General features: G+C 41.0%; 1 protein-coding gene across 1 annotated transcript in view; it reads right to left on the reverse strand.

Moving 5' to 3' along the window:
• tenm4 (teneurin transmembrane protein 4) overlaps positions 1-20,068 on the reverse strand; it is a 1,444,950-nt gene that overhangs the window by 322,254 nt on the left and 1,102,628 nt on the right. Inside the window, 1 exon segment of the mRNA XM_052026216.1 lies at positions 17,168-17,437. Coding sequence (XP_051882176.1) covers positions 17,168-17,437 — 270 coding nt within the window.

Raw genomic sequence — 20,068 nt, forward strand, 5'->3', positions numbered from 1 at the left:
TGAAATTTCAACTCCCCTTCCCATTCCCACACCAACCAGTCACCTTGCTTCCAGTATGCTCAATATCACTGTCTGATAAAAACCTCAGTTTAAAGCCTTTTGGTGGAGAGAGTTCCAGCTTTTCAACTCTTGGTGGGGGCAGGAGCTTCACCTTTTGGCTGACTTTCATTGTGTGAGAAAGTGCTTTATGACACTAGCCCTGACTGGAGCAGCTCCCGCTGGCACAGTGGCATAGCTGGTGGTGCTGCTGCTTCACAGCTCCGGTGACCTGGGTTCAATTCTGACCCCCGGTGTTGTTGGTGGGAAATTTGTACGTTCTCGCTGTGATTGTGAGGGTTTTCTCCGGGTGCACATCCCAAAGACATGCAGGTAGGTAGGTTAAGTGGCCATTGTAATTGCCCCTAGTGTGTAGGTGAGTGCCAGAATCTGGGGTGGGGGGAGGGGGGGAATTTAATGGGGAGCGTGGGGAGAACAAAGTAGGATTAGTGTAAATGGGTGTCTGATGGGTAGCAGGGATGCAATAGGCCAAAGGGCCTATTTCCATGCTCTCTGACTCTGACTCAAATCATTGCTACATCCATTGTTTGGGACTTTTCATTTCATACTCACTCCCTTAATCACCTCAACAACTCATTTAAATCACTTCCTAAATTTCCACATGCAGCTTCTAATATCTTCTATTCTTATTTCATATTTCCAATATTCACAGGTTTTCTCATTAATATTTTATGCGCTTTTATCCCTTTAATGAATTTTTACTGGCTTATTGGGATTACCTTCATACATTTTCTACCAGTTTCCACTTCATTACTGCTCTTGAATAAAATTATTTGAATATTTCACCCATTAAATCTCTCATCTAGTGCACCCCATTTTTCATTTTATTCAGTTCATTTGAATACTCACTTATTTTTCATTCCTAATGAAGGGTGCATGCATAATATTGTAACCTGTCTTTTCTGTTGACAGGTATGCCATGTATTTGTAACGTTTTCTGCTCTTTATTTCAAAATTCTAGATTTTGTTATTTTATTCGTTTGATATGGATGATTGAACTCTTGAAGACCAAAGCCTCGTCATGCTGAAACAATGGGGATTATATTTATGGAGTGCATAAGTATGTTCAGGATTGAATCATTTGGTTTTTTAAAAATTGTTATTCCTCAAGTATCCTTCAAGGATGGCTAAGGAGTTTTCAAAGAGCTTTATCTCCCTCAAAGTTTTATCTGCTTTTATTTATTTTCATCAGAAGTGGCAACCACAGTGATGTGAATAGACTCCTTAATTGTCCACTGAAAAAGCCCAAATGGCCACTCAGTTGTACCACAACTGCTACGCCAAAACTTAGAAAGAATAAAGTGGGATGGACACTTTGGCATTGATATTAAATTCAGACACAGCAAAGTTGAACTCAATCCAGTTGACCTTATAAAATTCTCCTCACAAACAACTGGGAATTGGTGTCTAAACTTGGAGAGCTATCCCACAGGCTGGTCAAGCAAAAGTTTGACACAGTTGTCCTCACAGAGTCATACCTTTCAGGCAACATGCCAGACCCCTCTATCACAATCCCTGGTAACATTCTCTAAAACTTTGGTTACGCTGCACTTGGAGTATTGCGTGCAATCCTGGGCGCCCCATTACAGGGAGGATGTGGAAGCTTTGGAAAAGGGTACAGAAGAGGTTTACCAGGATGCTGCATGGATTGGAGGTTATGACCTATCAGGAGAGATTGGACAAACTTGGGGTGTTTTCTCTGGAGCATCAGAGGTTGAGGGGAGACTTGATAGAAGTTTATAAAATTATGAGAGGCATAGATAGCGTAGATAGTATCTTTTTCCCAGGGTCAACATGTCGAATACGAGAGGACATGTATTTAAGATGAGAGGGGAAAGTTTAAGGGAGATGTGCAGGGCACGTTTTTGTTTTAGGCAGAGAGTAGTAGGTGCCTGGAACAGGCTGCCAGAGGTAGTGGTGGAAGGAGATGCGATAATGGTGTTTAAGAGGCTTTTAAATAGACACATGAACATGCGAGGAAAGAAGGATATGGATCATGTGCCAGCAGAAGAGATTTAGCTGAATTTGGCATTGTGTTTGGCCTAGACATCGTGGGCCAGAGGACCTGTTCCTGTGCTGTACTGTTGTCTGTTCTGTACCATTGGTAGTATAGACCCACTAGAAAAGGTGACACATTGGGATACTGGTGGGAAGGAACAGACCTGGGTGACCTCAGCATTGACTTCACACTTTATATATTCTTGGGCATCAGATCAAGGATTTCCTCCTGATTAAGACCAACTGTCCTCCTAACAGCTAATGAATCAGACCTCCTCCATGTTGAACCAACACTTGATGAAGCCTGAAAATAGCAAGGGCACAGACTGCACTTTGTGAGGGGGACTTGAATTTCCATCACCAAGAATGACTTTCTGCATCACCACTGGCTGAGTACCTGAAGGACATGGTTGGCAGGTTAGGTTTACAGCAAATGAACGAACACCAGGGATAAAACTGTGAGCAAGCAAGCAGCTAGCTGCTATGAACTGCACAGGTCAGGTTTCACCACTCTCAAAGCTGAGGAACCCACAATGACAAGATCTTAAAGGAAGTATGGTCCAAATCTGTTGTTTTGTTTGCATCTTCTAATTTGCTGGCAGTACTACATGCAGCAGCCATTTAGCACAAAACACGTGTCTAAAGGCCAATGTCTAGCCATATATGTATATATCCAAAAGAGGACGTAGTTTGTTTGCAAGGTGTAACACTTAACCCATGTTCAGGTTCAATGTCCAGCTGCAGACTAATATTCACAGCACTGTCACTGTTACAAAGCAGGCACAGCACATGATTATCCTATCCAATAGGATCAAAGTATATTCACACACATCCACAGATATACAGAGCACATGTCTAGACGTATAGATTCACTACAAATTTTAGCTTTTAGCTTTTAACTTTTTGATTGACTCAATATCAACAGCTTTTGGAGCTTCAAGATTTCCACTGCCCTTGTATTTTGACATCACTCTGACATGGCTTCACTCTAACTTGAGACCTTTTCGTTCTGGACTCACCCATGAACAGAAATTGTCACCCACTCTCTATCCCAACACTTCAGTTACATCAGCTCTTAATCTTTTATACTCAAGAGAATACAAGTCAATGAACTGTTCTTATAACCCTTATTAATCTTGGTGTAAATGCACCTGCTCCTCTCCAAGAAATGTTGGATCCAGAATTAAATAAAGTACACAAGATAGATCCAATCAGCGAACTGCACAGCTGTGGTGTGACCCCCACCACTCGGTAATCCAGCCTCTTAAAATGAAGGCCACCATTCTATAAGCTCTGTTATTTATTTTTGTATTTCTCTGTGATTATTGATTAATATACTGGACAATGCACTTCACTGCTCATCCACGGATCCTAGCATTTAAAATAAACTCCTAGGTATCTTCCTTGGATTCAAAGTCAATAATCTCATACAAGTCATGGTTATAGTCAAAGTCATACAGCATGAAAATAGGCTCTTCGGCCAAATGTGTCTGTGCCAGCCATCAAGTACCTATCAATGTTTAACCTCATTTTCCAGCACTTATCCCATAGCCTTCTATGCTATGGTGTTTCAAGTGCTCATCTAAGTACTTATATGTTGCGAGAAATTGAAATCCCCTACTACTATTGCCCTATCATTTTTACACTTTCCTACAATAAACTACAACTGGCATGGTTCTGCCAATCACCTAATCTGCCAATGTGGCTTCGCAACTTTCAATTTCCATTTATTGACTGTGCCACCTTACAGGGTTGATCAACAACTTAAATATATGGTCCTTTATTTATTCACTTACTGTATGTATATTGTGAAGACCTGAGGCCTCAAGGCACTTGTCCAGTTCCATATGCTCACAAATGTTTTAACGGAAGTTCACCCTTACAGAATTCACAGTATTAAATGACCAGTCTTGAAGGGCCAAATGGCCTACTCCTGATTCAGTATTCCCGGTTTCTATAATTTACCACTTAAATCCATGATGGATCTTCTCTGATTATTCCTGTCCAAAATTTCAGTCACTCCACCCCAATAACACATTCTATTGGTTAGCCTAAAATTTCCAAGTGTATTTTTCCTACCATTCCTAGTTAGGGGGATTACATTGGTTGTTTGAGACTTCAAGATAATAATTCTAAGATCAAGCATTTGAGAGATCATGACTTAATGCATCAACAATTTTCTTACCTGCTTCTTTTCATGTATTGTGATGGAAACCATTAAGTTGTAAAGATATCCTTAATATCATTAATTCCTTAGTGCTTTTTTTTAAAACTTGCATTGAACCTAGTTCCATTCCTTGATTTACCATGAATTTTTCTTAAATTCTGGGGTCAATGATGGAGCCTTTCCCTGTAATGTTCCCAATGACTGAATATCTATTTCCAAATAGGAAAACATAACTGCAGCACAACCAGAGATGCTGTTCCACTAACACTTATTAAAATTTACCTTTCTTAATTTAAGTGTTCTAACCCTTACCATGATTCTTTGAACAGCTGTGGAATATTGTTCTAATGAATTTAATGACCCATTCACTACAAATGCAACCCTCCCTGAAACTATCTCCCAGTATATTCTAATCCACATCAGTCTACCTCTACCATATCTCAAAAGTTTATATTTTCCTTTATTAAATTTACTATTTCTTCACCAGCTGACTTCAGTTTCTTCAGATCCTTTTTGAATTTGCACAAGTATTTTATAATTTTAGATTATCACAAAAATGGAGTTTTTCTTAGGTGGATGGCCCCTAGTATTCAAATTAGTATTTGATGGCTTATCTCTCATTTTTCATGATCAGAGTCATATCTGCTATTTCAGGTGGAGATAGAAAGGAGAGGAAAAGATAGCTGGCTTACTTCGTTCATGCCATTATTTTATAATTTTAGATTACCATAAAAATGAAGTTTTTCTTAAGTGGATGGCCTCTGTTTAGTATACAAATTAGTATTTGAAACAATGAAAAAGGACTATCTGCGCTAAAGAAAATCAAGGGAAAATCAAGCTACATTACAAACCTTAGGCAGATAAACACAGCCCATGAAATGTTCCTTTATGCTTTCTTAGTATGCCAGTGTAAAAGGGAAATGTGAATGCACACCGGAGGTGAAGAAACAAGTACAGAATTACAAACACTGGAGAAGGCTTTCAATTTCATACTCCATCAAAAATTGAACTGAGTTTATGGAAGACTGATCTCTCACTGGTTGTAAAAATATTACTGCCTGCTAACCACAATCTTTTGTGTCACCCATGAACATGTCAGTACATTTATGGGGTGGATTTTCCAGTTAGCAGAGAACCAACAACACTCACCTGTGACTTCAGTAAAATGAAATCCAACCTACCTTCAGCGATCCTCCCAGTGGGAATCTGGCTAAGACCCTGGGAGGATTCACTGAGGCGAGAACTTGCTTGTCATAAGGGCTTAACATTGTAAAAGAGATATTATGTGCAGTGGTCCTAACCACAAAATCAGGGGGAAAAAAATGAAAGCAGACTATTCCACGTCTCCAGCTTTAGCCAGGCCTATCAAAGACATAAACCTTTTCAAACATCTGGAACATAAAAGGGACATACAAAAACTTATAAACTCAAACCCTTAAATGTTGAAAAAAAGCTTGAAATTTAAAAACTTATAAAATATATATTATATTTCTTACACTGTACTGCTGCCACAAAACAACAAATTTCACAACACGTCAGTGATAATGAACTGATTCTGATTCTTTAAGCACTTTAAAACATTTAAATTAACAATTCATTAAAAATTCAGGAAGAAATTCTTAGAAAGATTTAATGAGAGTATTTTAAACTAATAACCCTTTAGAATGTCTTTTTAAATGAATAAATATCTTCCTTTACATTGTAATAATAACTCACAGGAGAACACCATTTGGACTTCCTGAGACCTAGCACAGAATTACTATCCAAAAAGCCCAAAAAGACCTTGATCCCTCCCAGAATCCATGCTTAGTCTAGCACAGAGCCAACATGCTGACTTGCAGCAGAAATTCTGCATTCACGCACTGAAGTCTGAAAATTCGAACTTTCAATTAGCTCGGAGGGGTAACTTCAGTGAATGTTGATAATTCCACTGTCATTATTCTGCAAAATCTCAGTCAATATATACAGTATTTCTGTGTATTAAATGCTTGAAAATGGATGCTCAAGAGAATGTAATTGTACTTTGCGATGCTACCTCATCAAAAAATGATCAGAATATGGTTGTGTTCAAGTTTGCATTGGTCAGGTTATAGTTCAACTATCAGATAAAAGTTTATGCAAAAAGTTAATAGAATACATTTTGCTGGTATGTAATGGTGACAACTCTGGCATTGATCATCTGCGAGGTGCCATTTTGGTGCAGTTCTTTTTGACATGCAGAATTTCCTACCCACTTACATCCACTAAGACACAGTTCCATAGTTTCAGGGTTAAGCACTCAACACATAGATTATTATCTTCCTGATAATAATTAAGGGATGATAAATGAGACGAATCTTGCCCTCATCAGACATGCCTAGATCTATATGCATAACCGAGGTGGTGTTACTGTACAGCAGCCAAGGTTATGAATTCTGGCTGCTTTCTCCCTGCTATGTCTGAAGGTGCTGAGCATAGCAGTCTATCCACTTCTAATTCGGCTGAAATACAATCACAGCACAAGCCAAGATTTTAAATTGAGACATTTTGGTACATACACATAATATTTGCCAAATGTGTCAACCATCGATATTTAATTCATTTTTATACACAACTACTCCATTATTTAATATTGCTTGAAAAATTCCAAGGCAATTACAATTTTTTTTTGCCTGAGGGCAATGCATAGTTTCCACGTTCATTTTGTTGACAGCTCAGCAGCTCTTAGATGGTTGTGAATGGTCCTGTTGGGCTGACCATCAGAAACCTTATCAAAAAAGCTCAGAACTTTGCCATCTTTCCTCCTCTGTTAGCTCGGAAGGATTCTAAGAGATAGGATCTATGAGCATTTAGAGAATCATGGACTGATTAGGGACAGCCAGCATGGCTTTGTGAAGGGAAGATCTTGCCTCACAAACCTGATAGGGTTCTTTGAGGAGGTGACCAGGAAGATTGCTGAGGGTAGTGCAGTAGATGTGGTCTACATGGATTTTAGTAAGGTGTTTGACAAGGTTCCACATGGTAGGCTTCTTCAGAAGGTCAGAGGGCAAGGGATCCAGGGAGGCTTGGCCGTGTGGATTCAGAATTGGCTTGCTTGTAGAGAGCAGGGTTGTGGTGGAGGGAGTGCATTCAGATTGGAGGGCTGTGACTAGTGGTGTCCTACAAGGATCAGTTGTGGGACCTCTACTTTTCGTGATATTTATTAATGACTTGGCTGAGGGGGTGGAGGGGTGGGTTGGCAAGTTTGCAGACGACACAAAGGTCGGTGGTGTTGTGGATAGTGTGGGAGGCTGACGAAGCTTACAGAGGGATATTGATAGGATGCAGAGCTGGGCTGAGAAGTGGCAGATGGAGTTCAATCCAGAGAAGTGTGAGGTGGTACACTTTGGAAGGGCAAACTCCACAACGTGGAGTACAAGCTTAATGGCAGGATTCTGGGTAGTGTGGAGGAGCAGAGGGATCTGGGGGTTCATATCCACAGATCACTGAAAGTTGCCTCACAGGTGGATAAGGTAGTTAAGAAAGCTGATGGGGTGTTAGCTTTCATAAGTCGTGGGATCGAGTTTAAGAGCCACGAGGTAATGATGCAGCTCTACAAAACTCTGGTTAGACCACACTTGGAGTACTGTGTCCAATTCTGTTCGCCTCATTATAGGAAGGATGTGGAAGCATTGGAAAGGGTGCAGAGGAGATTTACCAGGATGCTGCCTGGATTGGAGAGTATGGATTATGAGGAGAGACTAAGGGAGCTCGGGCTTTACTCATTGGAGAGAAGGAGGATGAGGGGAGACATGACAGAGGCATACAAAATATTAAGAGGAATAGATAGAGTGGACAGCCAGTGACTCTTTCCCAGGGCACTAATGCTCAGTACAAGAGGGCATGGCTTTAAGGTAATGGGTGGAAGTTCAAGGGAGATATCAGAGGGAGGTTTTTCACCCAGAGAGTGGTTGGTGCATGGAATGAGCTGCCTGGGGTGGTGATGGAGGCTGATACGTTGGTCAAGTTCAAGAGATTGTTAGATAAGCATATGGAGGAATCTAAAATGGGGGGATATGTGGGAGGAAGGGATTAGTTAGTCTTAGACGTGTTTTAAAGGTCGGCACAACATGGTGGGCCGAAGGGCCTGTATTGTTCTACGGTTCTATGGTTCTATGAACAGATCCAAGTCAGGAGGCTGTAGGTTCAACTTCCACTCAAGAGACTTGTGATGAAGATTGCATAATCAAGCAAAAAACAAACTGCTGGAGGAACTCAGTGGATCAAGCAGCATCTGTGGATGTGAAAGGAATTGTTGATATTCCGGCTCGAGACCCTGCATCAGGACTGGGAGTGGAGAGGGAAGGTAGCCTGCATAATGAGGAGAGGGCAGGGGTGAGACAGAGGGTGGAAAGTGCTGGGTGGACTGAGGAGGGGTGAGGAATGATGGTCAGAAGGAGCTAGGTGGGGAAGGAGTTGAGAGACAGGGAAGTTGAGAGACAGAGGCAAGTGGGTGATGGGTCGAAGCAAACAAGGGGGAAAAAAGAGGTAAAAAGGAAGGGGGGGCAGATGGAGCCCAGGTGGCGGGAAGGGAGGGTGAAGCTGGAGACAGAGGCTGGAGGGTGATGAGCAGGGACACAAAAGCTACAAGTGCTGGAATCTGATAACATAGAACATAGAAACATAGAAAAACCTACAGCACAATTCAGGCCCTTCGGCCCACAAAGCTGTGCCAAACATGTTCCTACCATAGAAATTACTAGGCTTACCCATAGCCCTCTATTTTTCTCATCTCCATGTACCTATCCAACAGTTTCTTAAAAGACCCTATCGTATCCACCTCCACCACCATTGCTGGCAGCCCATTCCACACACTCAACACACTCTGAGTCAAAAACTTACCCCTGTCATCTCCCCTATACCTGTTCCCTAGCACCTTAAGCCTATGTCCTCTTGTGGCCACCATTTCAGCCCTGGGGAAAAGCCTCTGACTATCCACCCGATCAATGCCTCTCATCATCTTATGTACCTCTATCAGGTCCCCCCTCATCCTCCTTCGCTCCAAGGAGAGAAGGCCGAGTTCCCTCAACCTGCTTTCATAAGGCATGCTCCGCATTTCAGGCAGCATCCTTGTAAGTCTCCCCTGCACTTCCACATCCTGGCTTCCACATCCTTCCTGTAGTGAGGCGACCAGAACTGAGCACAGTACTCCAAGTGGGGTCTGACCAGGGTCGTAAATTCAATTCCATGATTGATGAAGGACAATACACCATATGCCTTCTTAACCACAGAGTCAACCTGCGCAGCCGCTTTGAGCGTCCTATGGACTCGGACCCCAAGATCCCTCTGATCCTCCACACTGCCAAGAGTCCTACCATTAATACCATATTCTGCCACCATATTTGACCTACCAAAATGAACCACTTCACACTTATCTGGGCTGAACTGCATCTGCCACTTCTCAGTCCAACTTTGCATCCTACCTATGTCCTGCTGTAACCTCTGACAGCCCTCTATACTATCCACAACACATCCAACCTTTGTGTCATCCACAAACTTACTAACCCATCCCTCCACTTCCTCATCCAGGTTGTTTATAAAAAATCACAAAGAGTAAGGGTCCCAGAACAGATCCCTGAGGTACACCACTGGTCACCGACCTCCATGCAGAATACGACCCTTCATCAACCACTCTTTGCCTTCTGTGAGCCATCCAGTTCTGGATCCACATTGCAATGTCCCCTTGGATCCCATGCCTCCTTACTTTCTCAATAAGCTTTGCATGGGGTACCTTATCAAATGCCTTGCTGAAATCCATATACACTACATCTACTGCTCTCCTTTCATCGATGTGTTTAGTCACACCCTCAAAAAGTTCAATCAGGCTCGTAAGGCAGGACCTGCCCTTGACAAAGCCATGTTGACTATTCCTAATCCTATTACACCTCTCCAAATGTTCATAAATCCTGCCTCTCAGGATCTTCTCCATCAGCTTACCAACCACTGAAGTAAGACTCACCAGTCTACAATTTCCTGGGCTATCTCTACTCCCTTTCCTGAATAAGGGAATAACATCTGCAACCCTCCAATCTTCTGTAACCTCTCCCGTCTCCATCGATGATGCAAAGATCATCGTCAGAGGCTCCACAATCTCCTCTCTCACCTCCCACAGCAGCCTGGGGTACATCCCATCTGGCCCTGGCGACTTATCCAACTTGATGCTTTCCAAGAGTTTCAGCACCTCCTCTTTCCTAATATCTACATGCTCAAGCTTTTCAGCCTGCTGCAAGTCCACATTATAATTCCCCAGATCTTTTCCTGTAGTGAATACTGATGTAAAGTATTCATTAAATACCTCTGCCATTTCTTTTGAATCCATACACACTTTCCCACTGCTGCACTTGATAGGCCCTATTCTTTCACATCTTATCCTCTTGCTCTTCACATACTTGTAGAATGCCTTGGGGTTTTCCTTAATTTTGCCCGCCAAGGCCTTCTCATGTCCCCTCCTAGCTCTCCTGATTTCCTTCTTAAGCTCCTTCCTGTTAGCCTTATAGAACATAGAACACTACAGCACAGTACAGGCCCTTCGGCCCACAATGTTGTGCCAACATTTTATCCTGCTCTAAGATCTATCCAACCCTTCCCTCCCACATAGCTCTCCATTTTTCCATCATTCATGTGCCTATCTAAGAGTCTCTTAAATGTCCCTAATGCATCTGCCCCCACAACCTCTGCTGGCAGTGCATTCCATGCACCCACCACTCTGTGTAAAAAAACTTACCACTGACATCCCCCTATTTCTTCCTCCAATCACCTTAAAATCATGTCCCCTCGTGTTAGCCATTGTCACCCTGGGAAAAAGTCTCTGACTGTCCACTTGATCTACGCCTCTTATCATCTTGCACACCTCTATCAAGTCCCCTCTCTTCTCTCCAAAGAGAAAAGCCCTAGCTCGCTCAACCTATCCTCATAAGACATGCTCTCCAATCCAGGCAGCATCCTGGTAAATCTCTTCTGCACCCTCTCTCAAGCTTCCACATCCTTCCTATAATGAGGCGACCAGAACTGAACGCAATACTCTTCCAGATCTCTAACATTACCTAGCTCTCTGTACCTGTTGTAATCTTTTCTTTTCCTTTTGACTAGATTTATTATAGCCTTTGTACACAACGGTTCCTGTATCCTCTCGTGACTCCCCTGTCTCATTGGAACCTGCCTCTGCAGAATAAGCATGGAAGGTAATAAGGGGAACTATTTAAAAGAGAGATGGGTCGATAGAAATAGATGGGGGAGGGGATCCAGTGCATGAAGTGTGTAGTAGTTGGAATGGAACCAGGAGGGGGAGGTGGTTGAAAATGGGTGAGGGGGTTGGATGAGAGGTTGTAAGGGAAAGGGAACAAAAGTGGGAGGACCAGAGTTGGATCAGAGGGGGAGAGAGAGAGCGAGGGGGAGAGAGAACGAGAGTGAGACAGAGAGAACGAGAGCGAGACAGAGAGAGACAGACAGAGAGAGACAGAGAGAGAGAGAGACAACACCTGAAATTGGACAATTCAGTGTTCATACCATTGAGATGTGGACAACTCAAATGTAACATGAGGTACTGAAGGAACAATATGCAAGCTATTCAGAAGGGAAACAATATGTTTTCCTTTCTTTCAAGGAGATTTGAGCACAAGAGTTGGGATGTCTTGCTCCAGTTATAAAATGTCCCGGTGGGACTGCATCTGGAATATTGTGCACAGGTTTGGTCTCCCGAACCAAGGAAGCAAATACTTGTGATAGAGTGAGTGCAATAAAAGTTCACTAGATTGGTTCCTGGGATGGGAGGATTGTCCTGTGTGAAGAGATTAAGTACACATGACCTAAACTCCCTTGAAATTTACAGGAATGAGTGGTGATCTCATGGAAATGGGACTAGCTTAGATGGGCATCTTGATTAGCATGGACCAGTTGGGCTGAAGGGCCTGTTTCTGTGCTGTACCACTCTGTCTCTGAATGTACAAAATTCTGATGAGAATTGACAGATCAAATACGGGGACAATGAGGTGTTTAAAACGAGGGGTCACAATCTCAGAACAAGGAATTAGCCATTCTAGACTAAGGATAGATTTGTTCACCTGAAGGGTGGTGATTCTTTAAACTATTCTACCTATGGAGGTATGGAGAGCTTTCGAGGATCAGTCACTGAGAACATTCAACACAGAGATCAATAAATGTTTGGATATTAAGTGAATCGAGGACTATGGGGTTAGTACAAGAAAGTGGCACTGAGGTAAAAGATCAGCTGTGGACTTCTTGAATGATGGAGTTGTGAATGGGTTGAATGGATTACACTTACTCCTATTTCTTATGTTTTTATGTAAACCTTTAACTCATTTGGGTTTTTCTCCCACACGACCAGCTGCATTGAAAGATGAACAGCAAGGACCATTTTGCCTGCACTTCCCAGACCAGCCTGAGTAATGGAGACAAAGTTGCTTGCATAGCCTCCTGAGTATAACCAATTGATAGTGATGACCCTGGCACTGCAGCAGCTGCTAATCAGTAGACATCTCACATTCTTTCTGCATGCTAGCAGCAACCATTCTGATAAGCTATAAATCTAGATTTCCTAATTTATCCTTCCATGCCTAAACACATAATTATTCTGGGTGAATCAATTTCTGCTCCATCAGTAACATGGTCACAAAATGCAAACATAAAGCAAGATTTTAGGAGACTGGAATGTGTCCAAGATCACATAAAATTCAGGAAACCTCAGCCTTTTAGTTTCCAATTCTATTGAAAACAGTGAGCCTGTCCATGGGAAGGTATATATTCAAATGCAGATAAATGCCTTCTACAAGGAAAATGTACGGGCTGTCTCCGGGTAATAAATGGGTTCCGTTTTTACAGATGTCCATAAATCGATTTTGTCTGCAAGTCAAAGAGTAAGCAAAAATCATTTGATATGGCAACTATCCCTCCATGGTATGATAATGAATGGCATCAAAAGCACATAAGACTGATAAGAAAGTATGATTACTGAAAGCAGAGAGAGAAGTAACTAGTTTTACTATTCATAGGAACAAGCATATGTACAAATGTTGGACTTCTGAATTTAATAATATTATGGCAGCTCGCTCGTATGCAGGGGTGTCTATCGATTGGGTGTTCATAAGCCGGGGATGGCTTGTAATAAATGAATGATCCAGGCACACAACTCTTTCCTCGTCTCTTCTTTGAATATTTGCCCCACAATGCTCATCAGCCGACAAGCAAAATAAAGTACTCTAAAAACGATGTCTCATTTCTGAGTAAATAAATATGGAAGGGGGAAATGCTCAAGTCTTTGCTGAGAATAACATTAGCTTGTACTCATATCACAGACACAAAATATCACTTTCACATGTAACAAATTAGATATTCTGACAGTTCAAGGAATTTTGCAATAGAATCAAGTCACAGAAGTTGGTGCCATTTCAAGTACAGTAGCAACTGACCCTTTAATAATACTTATCTATTCTTAAGCTTTTTCTATTTATAACTAATTGAAAGGATACTATCAGGATATTGCATTGGTGTTATTATTTTTTTCACTTTTCCATTGATTTAAGTTCAGCGTAAATTAGATATTTTCTGTCTTGAGTCCTAGCTATGATTTATTGTAGCAACCAGTTTAACCACATTTCATACTGTACCAGAAAAAAAATGATCTGTATCTATTGCCAGGTGAAAAACAATTTCCTTATTTTTTAAAGAATTATCAAAAATGCATTAACATACATAAGCTACTGAAGGTAAAACAACATGATTGAGAATAGCATAAATGTTCAACTTATGGCTTAAATCATAATATGCTTGTTAATTTGATGCACGTGGTTCAAAGCAAACCACATGTATTTTCAATTATTACTGCCATTGATCAGCATGGTGAGAACCAACATAGAGTGACTGATCTATTGTATACCAAGAAACTTGAAAATTTACACATAAGAAGCGTCCAATGTGAAATAAGCCATTAAAGTGGAATATAATACTAGCAAACACATAGACCATCCTGGAAGATAAATACAAGGAGTATTTAATGCAAGGAAGAAACAGAGTGAAAGAAGTTTGAAAGCATTGGAGAGTTCCTCAATTGGTGGACAAGGAATCAAAGATAAGCCAGGACGATTTGAAAACAAATATAATAGCCATGAAGATAGCTTTGATGGGTAGGAAGTAAGGTTACTTGAAATTGCAATGTCAGATGTTGTCTAAGCTTTTAGACATGTCTCAGACAACAGCGGATAATTTGAAGGATCCAAGAGCAGTGTTCCAGACAGAGAGAAAATATTTCCACTGGTTGAGAGGCTTAGCACTGTGGAACACAGTCTAATAATTAGTGGCAGATCTTTTAGGAGCAAACTGAGGAAACACTTCCAAGGCGGAAATCTAAAATCTTACTCTACAAACACCAACTGATGCTGGTTCAATTGTACATTTTAAATCAGTGATTAATGGGTGTTTGATAACCAAGGAGATGGGTAAAGATGGACTTATAGCACAGAGCAGCTACTGAATGGCAGGCTTCAGGGACTAAATGGTCCACCCCTTTTGGTACTGGTATTGGTATTGGTTTATTATTGTCACTTGTACTGAGGTACAGTGAAGAACTTGTCTTGCATACTGATCGCACAGGTCAATTCATTACACAGTGCAGTTTTATATTCCTAAGTTATATAGTGTAAGAAGTAAGGTCTCCACGAATGGGGTTGCTGAAAACTACTTTGATGGTTCGTTTTAGGCTACAACTTCCAAGGTATTGGTTAACTCGAGAGCAGCTTTTACAATTTTAAAATAATCAGGGTTAAATAAATGTTACTTTTTAAAAAAAATTCAGGGAAGGAGAACCCACACTTATAATATTTAAATATTGTTTGTCAGAGTAATTAATATTAATCATAAATATTAACCAGATGTAATTAATGCTACTACAGTAATTAATACCAGTACAGTAATTAATACCAATTTGTGTCATTACATGAATACTCAGACTGTAATGGCCAAGAGTTAACTTTCTGTGATGGGTTTAGTTCATGTTTTCACATTCAAGATGATGTTTTTACAAACCAGCTGAAGAAATGGCAGAACTTGAACAGTATATTTTCGATAGTGGAATTCAAACTCTGCCTCTGGCCTGAAGTTGCTTTCTAATTTGTCCACAAGTTAGACTGTATTTTAGATTCGCCATTATTTTGACAGCCCAGCACATTATGGCCAATTTAGGACAAGAAGATAGAAGTACTCCGGCTGAGAGTCATTTTATCAGGATGTTATCACAACAGTATTTTAAAAGGTAAGGTAACCTGGAGAAAGAAGTGGAAGGATATTATAGGGTGATGGTAGGTGCAGTTGTACCCACTTTAAATTATTGGGATAGATGCCATCATGACCAGAGCAATAAGCATAGGACTGCAAAGTGACGGGAGCAATACATCTGTTATTGGTCTTAGTGGCAGAACAGATTGGAAGAAAACCGTTTGTAAGGTCAAGTTGGAAGAGCAAAGAATCAATCAGCATTCACCTGAGAACAATTTGCATTAGTGCCATTAAGACTGCAGAGAAGTGGATAAGGAAATGTTTGAAGAGACTACCTTGTCAGGGGATCAAAATGAAAGATAACTGGAGGAAAATCATGTAGTAACTGATTCGAGCGTGTCGAATGTAGCAACTTGAAGACTGAATTTAAGGAAATTAGGAGCAGAGATAAAGTTGGTACATGATATGTAATGCACACCATCTTTTTAATTATGAGATACAATGGAATAAAACAAAACAAGATGCAATATATTATTTGACAAAAAGGGGAAGGTATGAAACCTTAATATGTCAGCTGCTTCAGTGGTGCAGATAGATAGATGAAAGAGAACAAGTAGTGATTGGACCAAAGAAGAAACAGTAAATCAGGAATATTATACTGTCAAATCAGACATGAGAGGGTAGAAATATGTCCCAATTTGCAAGAGCTCAACATGCAATGTAGTTGCTAATAAACATTGTATACTGATTCTGAAATTCGGTTCTTTGGCAGCAATGAAGTTGAATGTCAGAACTAGAATTCAACATACATGTGCTTCTGTATGACACATTTAGTGCCTGTGATTGAGAAAACGCTTCCATATCAATGGATTTACAAAGCCTGATTTCTGGAGATATCAATGAGACACTAGACAGAAAAAAAAATCACACGCACGGAGTGTGAGAATCAGAATTATAGGAGGAGACATGTCGAGAATATTGAATGAATTATGAGATGATCAAAGACAAGGACAGGTTGATTGATGAGCTGTTTAAACTCATTCATTGGAAGGGCAGAATTGAGATTCAAAGAGCCTTCTTGAAGGTTGAACTAGAAGGTTGTAGTAGTATAACTTCAAACAAAAAGAGGAAGCAGTGTATTTGTATAACATTGATGGAGGGAACAAAATGGAAAGAAAAAGGACTGCCACCTCTTAGTATAGGAAAGTGCTGGCAGATCGCACACAACATCCATCTGGCCTGTTGGTTGTACCCATCAGGAATCATTACAAAGTAAAAGCAACCATACAGCAATAAATTGCACGGGTCATTCACTAAAGGTTTTAGTACACAATATCATCATGATGTATATTTGACATTTCTTTGTAACAGAGCAGAAAAGTGTTGATTTTCCTTCATTTGAAAAGTTATTGGCTTTATGCCCAGAAGAGAGGACAGCAAAGACACATGCCATTTTTATTGCAATAGTCACACGCAGGGATTGTGATGGTGCATTTGATGTTATGGTGCTTCAGAGAAAAAAAATTACAAACTTATTTAGAACATAGTGTCACATTAAAAGGAACGGTTTGTAAGTCATGATAAAATTGTTGTCCAATCTGGTTCAACTGCCCCAGTCGTAAAATACTAATGCAGTACATCTTGTGACAACCAACCACAATATAAAAACAGGGGAATGGAAGTATGTCTTTGGCTTCTTACCATTTTCTGTGTTCTCGTGCTCTGTGTCCGTAAGAGTAAGTGCAGAATTTGCTCGACTCGACATACAGGAGCTGCGCGAGGATTTAACGTTTCGCCCCCAAAGTCTCATAGCATTTTCGGGAGACATGACTCCATCTGTCTCTGTGTCTGCATCAGAGCCTGTGCTTAGGGAATATCCACGGTGTGACAGACCTAATTCTGTATGATATCCAGCAGTGAGCTGAGGTGTTGCTTCAGTCAGTCCCAACTCACGCAGAGAAAAATTTGTTCCTGAAACACAACATTCAGCAAATTAGAAAATAATGCAACTGTCTCATATTGATGTTTTTCTCAGTTACTTAATTAAGATTACCATTGAGGCAGTATTCCCCAGGCAGAGATAATGGATGCTTAAGAGTGAAAATAAGTTTGTTCCAGTACTAAAGGAGTTAATGCAAAGAATGAAGACAGAAAAGAGCTCTTATTTACAGTTTATGTCCAGTGCCGGGCAGATTTACTTGTCAAAATTGTTTGCCAATACATCGGAGCTTGTGAATTATGTCTTGTTCACACAGACTTCAGCATGGCTGCAGTGCCATGTAAAAGTTCAAACTGCAAGGAAATCTCCAAGGTTGCCTTTGTTCAAAGGGACTGGCAAATGCAGCATTAAATGCAACTTCATAAAATGGAGTTGCATGGCAGAAAAGAAAGTGCATCACAAAAATTAGGTTTGCAACCAACGTTGGGCACATTCCGTATCAATAATTTGGAAGTGCAAAGAGATGAAAGAGCTAACACACCTAGCACAGTCGAGGTGTTATTTTATTGAAAGGTTCCAAAATCAACTTGATCAGATTCAAACAAATCCAGCTGGATTGGAAAGCTGGGCTGAGAAATGAAACAACATAATTCTTACAGACAAACACAAAACGACGAGAGTTGGGAAAAGATATAGCCATTTAAATTCCAAAGCATTTGGTGTTAGGAATCAACGCAAGGAAGGAACAGTGGATCGTTGGCAAAATGTATGCCAGAAGCATTAGGCAATTAAGATGTGCGGTGCAAAATACATCAAATAATGAGGGTAGGACATGTACAGTAAATGACAGGGCACTGAAGAATGTTGATGAACAGAGAGGCTAAGGGGTGAAATCCATAGTTCCATGAGAGTGGCAACACAGGTTGATAAGGTGATGTAATAGGCATTTGGCATGCTTGCTTTCATAGGTCAGGGCATAAAATGTAAAGTTGCAACATAACATCCCAGTTCTTATGAAACACTGGTTAGGTCACTCTTGGAGTATCCTGCGCTATTGTTTGCCACACTACAGGAAAGATGTGATTGCATTGGAGAGAGGGCAGAGGAGATTCACCAGGATGTTGCCTAGATTGGAGGATGTTAGTTATGGGGAGAGATGGGACAGGGTGCGTTTGTTTTGCCTGGAATGAAGAAGGCTGAAGTGTGACTTGATAGAAGTCTGCAAGATTATGAGAGACATAGATAGGGTAGATAGTCAAAATCTCTCCCCCCCACCCCCCCTGCAGTTGAGGGTTTCAAAAACAAGGGCATAGGTTTAACGCAAGAGGAAGAGGATTTGAGGGGAAAGTTTTTTTACATAGAGAGTGGGTGATATTTGGAACATGTTGCCAGAGGAGGTGGTGGAATCATATACATACAATTATTAAATTTAAAAGGCTTTTTGACAGACTCTTAAGTAGGCAAGACATAGTAGGGTATGGTCTTAATGAAGGCAAATGGGATTACTGTAGATGGGTGAAATGGTTGGCAAGGATGTGATTGTCCAAAGAGTCCATTTCCATGCTGTACAACTCTACATGACTCACTACGATTCTAATATAAATCATAAGATATTACAGCAATCTCTTATGGGCTATTGATTGCGTGCAAGTGGTGTATTGCTGGCAGTTCTGATTACCATTGCATAGGAAGCCTCTGGCTTAGGCATAGGGTTTTCCATGTGCTATCTGACACAGGACACCTAAGCTTCTGGGACAGGTGATGGAGGCTGAGTTTGGTTAAAACAAGAAGATCGAAAGAGTTGAACCAGTCAATGCCTTTAAGAAGCTGATATCATGGCCTCCTAAATTGAAAACAGTGCAGGACTTGGACTGAAGTTCAGAGGAGGGATAATGAATGGACTTCAATTGTTAGAACATAGAACATTACATTACAGAACATTACCCTTTGGCCCACAATGTTGTACCGACATTTTATCCTGCTCGAATATCTGTCTAACCCTTCCCTCTCAGATAGAATAGCCCTCCACTTCTCTATCATTCTTGTGGCTATCTAACAGTCTCTGAAATGTCCCTAACGTATCTGCCCCCACAACCTCTGCTGGCAGTGCATTCCACGGTCCCACCACTCTCTGTGTAAAAAAAACTTGCCTCTGACATCCCCCTATACTTTCCCCCAATCACCTTAAAATTATGCCCCCTCATGTTAGCCCTTTTCACCCTGGGATAAAATCTCTGGCTGTCCATTCGATCTATGCCTCTTATCATCTTGTACACCTCTATCAAGTCACCTCTCATCCTCCTTCTCTCCAAGGAGAAAAGCCCTAGCTCACTTAACTTATCCTCTTAAGACATGCTCTCCAATCCAGGTAACATCCTGGTAAATCTCCTCTGCACCGTCCCTAAAGCTTCCACATCTTCCTATAATGAGGTGACCAGACTGAACACAATACTCCAAGTGTGGTCTAACCAGAGTTCTACAGACCTGCAACATTACCTCCTGGCTCTTGAACTCAATACCTTGACAAATGAAGGCCAACACACCATACACCACCTTAACGACCCGAACGACCTGCGTGGCAACTTTGAGGTATCTATGAATGTGGACACCAAGATTCCTCTGTTCCTCCTAACTGCTAAGAGTCCTGCCATTAACCTTGTATT

The sequence above is a fragment of the Pristis pectinata genome, chromosome 11 (genome assembly GCF_009764475.1).
Source record: "Pristis pectinata isolate sPriPec2 chromosome 11, sPriPec2.1.pri, whole genome shotgun sequence".
Taxonomy (NCBI): domain Eukaryota; kingdom Metazoa; phylum Chordata; class Chondrichthyes; order Rhinopristiformes; family Pristidae; genus Pristis; species Pristis pectinata.